General features: G+C 31.4%; 1 protein-coding gene across 1 annotated transcript; it reads left to right on the plus strand.

Moving 5' to 3' along the window:
• Window positions 1–2,179: 2,179 nt before the first annotated feature.
• LOC106471665 (acanthoscurrin-2-like) lies at window positions 2,180–4,644 on the plus strand. Its single transcript, XM_013932282.1, has 2 exons — window positions 2,180–2,349; window positions 4,215–4,644. The coding sequence occupies exons 1-2, from the start codon at window positions 2,180–2,182 to the stop codon at window positions 4,642–4,644; spliced, it is 600 nt and encodes a 199-aa protein (XP_013787736.1).
• The last annotated feature ends 3,281 nt before the right edge of the window (window positions 4,645–7,925 follow it).

The raw sequence follows: 7,925 nt of genomic DNA on the forward strand, positions 1-7,925 counted from the left end.
CAAGTAGAACTGATTAATAGAGCGATATTCAAGATGTTTATATAAGTAAGGTAGATAAACAGAAAGAAATAATGGATGTTTCCAAGTAGAACTGATGAATAGAACGATAATCAAGAAGTTTATATAAGTAAGGTAGATAAACAGAAAGAAAGAATGGATGTTTCCAAGTAGAACTGATGAATAGAACGATATTCAAGATGCTTATTGGTGAAAAGTCGACTAAGGGACAATCAGTATGTTTATATAAATGGAACAGCTAAATATAGGGATAGTCAGAGTGTTTATATAAATGAAACAGCGAAATACAGGTATAGTCAGAATGTTTATATAAATGGAACTGTTAGATAAAGGGACAGTCATGTTACTTATATAAATGAATTAACAGATAAACAGTCATGGTACTTATATAAATGGATTAATAAAGAAACAGTCATGGTACTTATATAAATGGATTAATAGAAGAACAGTCATGGTACTTATATAAATGGATTAATAGAAGAACAGTCATGGTACTTATATAAATGGATTAATAGAGAAACAGTCATGGTACTTATATAAATGTTATAACAGATAAACAGTCATTGTACTTATATAAATGGATGAATAGATGAACAGTCAGAGTGTTTATATAAATGGATGAATAGAGGAACAGCCAGATTGTTTATATAAATGGATGAATAGAGGAACAGCCAGATTGTTTATATAAATGGATGAATAAAGGAACAGTCAGAGTGTTTATATAAATGGATGAATAGAGGAACAGCCAGATTGTTTATATAAATGGATGAATAGAGGAACAGTCAGAGTGTTTATATCAATGGATGAATAGAGGAACAGTCAGATGCAATATATTGTAAAATCTTAATACATCCCTAATAAGAGCTGGAACAGCGAATCTAATTAATGAGCACAATTGGAACATATTGTAGTTATGTTCTGCGAAAAGAATAAAATACCTTTACCGAAACCATAACATTAACTAAGAAACGTTCTGCATTGTTTTGAAAAAAATATATTTATTATAAGCTCAGACTAAACGTGTGGAAGTCAAACCTTCATTAAATTTACTTTACTTAAAGTAATTGTCTTGTTGGTTTTTTATTTCTTTAGATTAAATGTTGCATTTGGACTTTAGTTCATAAAACGATTTATTATAAGCTAACATTTCTAAATCACACGCGTTTCTTCTTTAATTAAAGAACTGTTAACTTTTTCTATCATGAACTCTAAAAAGTTTTTTTTTGTATAATCGTCAATTATTAATTTTAGATGACTTGTTATTTGCTAGTGATGTATAGCAATTTTGAAACTTGGCACACACACAGAGAGAGTTATATATATTAATCAAAGTCCTATTAAATTTTTATTTTGTTTTTAATTAAACATAATTACTTAGAATATTCATGGTTCAGTTACTATTTAATATATATAATCGTTCTTTACGATTTTAAACAACGTGTGATCTAAATTGACAATGTTTTTGTATTTTACTTCAAGTTTTGAAATATCAGGATCTGGAATGATGAGAAGTTACCGCTTTATTTCCTTTCTCAGGCGATAATTAAAACTCCAAACAAACAATACTTTATAACTAAAACCTCAAACAAACAATACTCTATAACTAAAACCCTAAACAAACAATACTCGATAATTAAAACCCAAATCAAACAATACTCGGTAATCAAAACCCTAAACAAACAATACTCAATAAAGCAAAACCCTAAGTGAATAATACTCGATAATCAAAACTTAAACAAACAATTCTCGGTAATTAAAACCCTAAACAAACAATACTCTATAATTAAAACCCTATAAAACAATACTCGATAATCAAAACCCTAAACAAACAATACTATATCTGTCGTTTATATAAGTATTAAGAGATGATGAGAATAGCTTTTTCTTAAAATATAGGACCACTTAAACTATCGGCTTGTAAACAAAATAGGGCCACTAATTGTTTATAAGACGATAGTTATGATAATTTTTACTGTGTAAAGGAAACCAATACCTTGAACAACCATAAGACATTAGGTACCAATCCTTTCTTTCAACAATAATCTTTATTGTTTTTTTTATTTTTAATTCTAGTAGTTAAGGATATCATGAATGTTTTTATTCATAATTTTTGTTTTGAACAAGATCTCTTTTTATTTGTTTTTTTATTATTATCTTTAGAATGAGGACAAAGACGTTGTTGACCGTTCTTTTAGTGGGCGTTATCTTGGCTAGTACGACACTAATTCCTGTTGCTGGGGGACTTTTGAAACTGAAGAAACTTCTTCTACTGGGGGCTCTTCTAAAACCCCCAAAGAAGATTATTTTGCCAATTCCGATTCCCATTCCTGAGTAAGAAAATATTCCGCATTGTTTGTTTTCTATTATTTCGACTGACTATAGATTTAAGAAGAATAACAATCATGCTCACATGTTTACAAAAATATCTTATATTTAAACACGATATCAATCGGTTATGATACTTTAATATTGGGCTTAACAAAATTAAGCAACGTAGCTTTTTTGTTTTTGAATTTTTGGGCAGAGGTACACAAAGACTTATATGCCTTCCTTCATCTTTAGCTATTAGATTAGATTGAATGCAAGTTGTCAACAGAAACCGCCGCCAACTGTTGGACTACTCTTGTCTGACCGAATAGTGTTGATTTGACAGTCACTCTTAGAGTTGATCCAAAGTACGGATAGCAACGGGGCGCAAACCATAAATCCTATGACTCACAGTTCAGGCACGTTAATCAATAGGCCACGCCCGGTCCCACTAAAATAAATTATACAAAACTTTTGCTGACTAGTTTATACGGTTGTTCAAATACAAAAAGATTTCTGAAATTATAACCAAAATTATATTGTAAGAAGATTTCATTGAAAATCTCCTACAAATCACTGTATTATATAAATGGACGAATAGAGGGAGAGTCAGTTTGTGTAAAAAAAACATTGCGTTCAATAGGAAGGAATGATTCTAAAGATCAGTTTGTTTGTAATTAAGCACAAAGCTACACAATGGGCTATCTGTGCTCTGCCTACCACGGGTATCGAAACCCGGATTCTAGTGCTGTAAGTTCACAGACATACCGCTCTGCCACTGGGTGGGTCTAGAGACTAGAACAAATTGATTTATCTTCATATATAATAATATAGGTTATCAAGAGAAGAGACGTATTTTCATAATTATTTTTCTTCTTGACATCTGTAATGTAATAAACTTACACTGTGTCATTTCTTTTGTTCACCCCATAATGTGGAGGATAAGTTTGTTTCGGATATTCGGGTAAAGTAACACAAGATTAGAAGAAAGGCAACTAGTCGAAAGTACCCACCGCCACTATAATCAAATAGTGGGTTCGAACTGTCACTCTTATAACGCACCCTAGACTCGAAAGTAGGAAGCTTCGTTTGTTCTTGCAGCAACGCGAACCATGGATCCTTGTATCCACAATCCGCCAGGCTAGCCTACACCATGTCTAGTGATAAAGTTATTTACAGTATGTAACACCTATGATGACGAAGCGTGATCTATGGGTTGGAAGTATGTTAGAATTAATATCAGTCTTATTGTAACGTAATATCACAAACTAACTATATATCAAACTTTACCAGCTAGAGTGTCATAAACCATGTGAGTTGATATCTCATAAATGATAACTAGAAAAATAACGTATCAACTGAGGCTTTGTTTTGTCTGCTTAGCTGACATGATATGTTCTTATATTGAACGAAACGTCTCGTGTGATTTAAATATTAATATATTCTAGTAAAGGACTAGTAAAATAACTTGTATTGTTATATAATATCAGACAATCTATCAGTATATATATGTTCTTGTACCTTTTATAAACCTAAATCTAATTTACTGAGAATATTGCAGGTTGGTTAAAAATTATCAAAAACTATCTATAGATCTCAGTTTAATAGTTGTTGCAGACCACGTCAATAAATAAAATTATTAGTTAGAAATTATCATCAGACGTGTTGTGATGTAAAACAACACAAGCTACCGAGCTTTGCTATATATATATATATTCATTTATATTGTTGTTTTATGAACTTAAATGGAATATACTGAGGATATCGCAATTTGGTTAAAATACTCTATACAAACATGCTATAGTTACAGTTATTATTATCATACTAGAAGGAAGGAGACTTTGTTATTCTTTTGGTAGCTTCATTTAACTTTTCATTTTCTCCTGTAGGATGAAAACGGAATACGGCAGCAGCATGATGACTGGCTATGGTGGGGGTGGTTTCGGAGGAGGAGGTGGTTATGGTATGATGGGTGGTTTTGGTGGAGGTGGTTATGGTATGATGGGTGGTTTTGGTGGGGGCGGTTTCGGAGGAGGAGGTGGTTATGGTATGATGGGTGGTTTTGGTGGGAGTGGTTTCGGAGGAGGAGGTGGTTATGGTATGATGGGTGGTTTTGGAGGAGGCGGTTTCGGCGGAGGAGGTTTCGGTGGAGGTGGCTATGGAATGATGAGTGGTTTTGGAAGTGGAGGATATGGAATGTCTGGAGGATTCAGCGGCGGAAGTGGGGGTTTTGGAGGTGGAGGTGGCGGATACGGGATGTCTGGAGGATTTGGTGGAGGTGGCGGATACGGAATGATGATGGGCGGAGGGGGCGATTAACAGTAATGTAATAAATTTAGTTATAAACGTATTCATTATTCAATCAGTATTGTAACATGGATATTAGATATGAGCTCTTATAATAGAGCTGTTGTTATTCCAGCCCGTTATGTGATAATGAAAGAATCATGGCTAACATTTTGTAGTCTGTAATGCGAGTTCTACCTACTTCATTTTCATTTATCAAATACTCGTGTTATATTGTTGTTGTTTATATATGTAGGCCTACTCATGTAAAATATGTAACTAAAATAAAGTGTCTTGTCCAATATTTTTCTCCAAAACCGATAGCACTGTTATGAAATATGAAAATTATTTCAAAAATGGAAAATCAGGTACGAGTTTATAAACATCTCACATAGGGAAGAAGTAAACAATATTCAGTAATATCAAGTTGTATTTTGTTTTCTTTTTTAACACATGAGATCTATTCAGAGGCATTGTTATCATGGTCGTTAAAATAAATCATATATATATCAAGTCATCAATATGTTTAGGCACTTGTGTACGTTTCTGGTTTACGGTACATCTCTTGATTAACTAACAAAATATCAGAGAAATTATCATCCCACAGTTTTTATTATTTGTAACGATATAAAGTTTATAATATCGTGCATAGGTACAAATCATTCAGACGTAACACTTATTAAGCTGTTGGTGTCTCAATGTTAGGTTGTTCGAAAAGGAATCAAATGTAAATACTAGAAAAATAATTTGAAAATGTGCAAAGAAGAAAATAGAACATTTTTAAAAAGTAGTGATAAGAGAAGAGTAATATACTTGGAAAAATTTGCCGAAAAATGCAGGATGAAATGAGTAGTAATTAAAAAAGGCAACAAAGAACCTTATAGTGATGCCTTACGTTAAAAGGCAGGAAAATAAGAAAAATTGTTTATGAGGTTGTCAAGCAAAATAATTTCACTTCAAGTAAAAAGTGGTTTTGTAAAATTGAAAATTAAAATTATTTCAAATACTATTCTGAAGGTGTGTGTGTAAAGATTTAACAAATGTTAACCATATTTATATCAAGAAATGATATAAAGTATATTTTAAATAATAACATTCTTGAAGAAAGCATTCAGAGACCAATATTTTCTCTCCTTTAAAATTAAGAAAAAACAGGAAGAAATGGAGAAAATGGAGTGAGAAAGTTCAATAAATGTTGAAAATATAAGAAACAAAGGATAGATATTGTATATTTTAGTTTGGTAAAAATAAAATTGTCATCTGACAAAAAATAACAATATAATGATTAGTACAAGGAATGTGTAAACAGGACAATACAGAAGAAAAGACGTCATTAAGTCATGAAATGTGTCATGTGTATATTACTATGTGTGTGACAACCAATGGTTACAGTTATAAATATTTCAATAATTAAGAAGAGTTAATTGTTTATCATAATTTTTAATTACTTGAGGTATTAGAGTGATTGGAACATATACTTCAGAAAGCACGTGTTTAAGGTATTGATGTAACAAAAGGAGATTATTAATATACGTGAAAGATCTTGAAAAATATAGTTATTAGGGTACTTTATAAAATATCTAATCTTAATTCATATTAACTAAGGTAAAACATGAGGTTTAATGGATAGGAAATACCTCCTGGTATAAGCTGAAATAAAGGTATTACGATAGAAATAAAAGTTACTTGAATTTTCAAAATTAACATCAATATATAATTTCCAAAGAAATAAGAATATTTCACTATAACATAACAAATACAAATACTAGACACATTTTTCCCTTTCTTAAGTATTATTTCTAACTAATATTTTGCCTGTCTCCGAAGTTAGACATACGAACAAAATGGAGTAATCAGATAATATTTTGCCTGTCTCCAAAGTTAGACATACGAACAAAATGGATTAATCAGATAATATTTTTGCTTGTCTCCAAAGTTAGACATATGAACAAAATGGATTAATCAGATAATATTTTTGCTGTCTCCAAAGTTAGACATACGAAAAAAATGGATTAATCAGATAATATTTTGCATGTCTCCAAAGTTAGACATACGAAAAAAAATGGATTAATCAGATAATATTTTGCCTGTCTCCAAAGTTAGACATACGAACAAAATGGATTAATCAGATAATATTTTGCCTGTCTCCGAAGTTAGACATACGAACAAAATGGATTAATCAGATAATATTTTGCCTATCTCCAAAGTTAGACATACGAAAAAAATGGATTAATCAGATAATATTTTGCCTATCTCCGAAGTTAGACATACGAACAAAATGGATTAATCAGATAATATTTTGCCTATCTCCAAAGTTAGACATACGAACAAAATGGATTAATCAGATAATATTTTGCCTGTTTCCAAAGTTAGACATACGAACAAAATGGATTAATCAGATAATATGTTTGCTTGTTTCCGAAGCTAGACATACGAACAAAATGGATTATTCAGATAATATTTTGTCTGTCTCTAAAGTTAAACATACGAACAAAATAGTGATTTTTAAAATATTATGGTATCAAGAAATGTAGAAATGAATTCTCTTCGTTTGTAGCTATTTCAATTATTTTTATTTTTCCTTCCATAATGGTATCAACTCTTTTTTTTACTCTCCCCCTAAAGTATTAGCAAAATGTCGGATCCACTACCACCAATAGCAAGGGAATAAATGCGCCTACGAAGCGCCTTTGAACTTTGGGCCTAATTAGATATTTCTAGGCGCTGCGAATACTAGGCAATTAAAAGAACAATGTGTCTCAGTCGGTCCGTGCGTGTATGCGTGCTAGCTCACCTGGAAAACCTATTTTCCTACTGGCTAACTGTAAAGTGGTACTCTTTTCAAAACCAGACTCAAAACTTGAGCGCTGTGGTAGTTTTACCTTTATACGAGTGCAAAACTACGACATTTTAAACATTACTTCAGTGATACATACAAAAAATGCAACTAAACACATTAAATTAATTCTTTACTTTTCCGTGGTTTATAAATAACATAATACCATTATATCTCAATATAAATTCTAACAGGCGCCTAAAAATCGACAATTAGGCCTAAAGTTTAAATACGCTTTATACGCGAAGAACTAGTTTACCTGTTACTGTACTTAGCCTTAATAGTTTACCTGTTACTGTACTTAGCCTTAATAGTTTACCTGTTACTGTACTTAGCCTTAATAGTTTACCTGTTACTGTACTTAGCCTTAATAGTCACTGCCACAACTTTATTCATTTTCGATACTTTACAGCTAACACATTTTGTGAAAGAAAATACTTATAGGTTTCAGATGATATAAAAATGAGATTTAGAAAGG

The sequence above is a fragment of the Limulus polyphemus genome, unplaced genomic scaffold, assembly GCF_000517525.1.
Source record: "Limulus polyphemus unplaced genomic scaffold, Limulus_polyphemus-2.1.2 Scaffold4771, whole genome shotgun sequence".
NCBI lineage: Eukaryota > Metazoa > Arthropoda > Merostomata > Xiphosura > Limulidae > Limulus > Limulus polyphemus.

Excerpts from the sequence above, each read along its gene's own strand:
- LOC106471665 (XM_013932282.1), top strand. The coding sequence starts at position 2,180 with ATGAGGACAAAGACGTTGTTGACCGTTCTTTTAGTGGGCGTTATCTTG. Across the intron at positions 2,350-4,214 it reads ATTCCGATTCCCATTCCTGA|GATGAAAACGGAATACGGCA; the intron begins GTAAGAAAATAT and ends TTTCTCCTGTAG.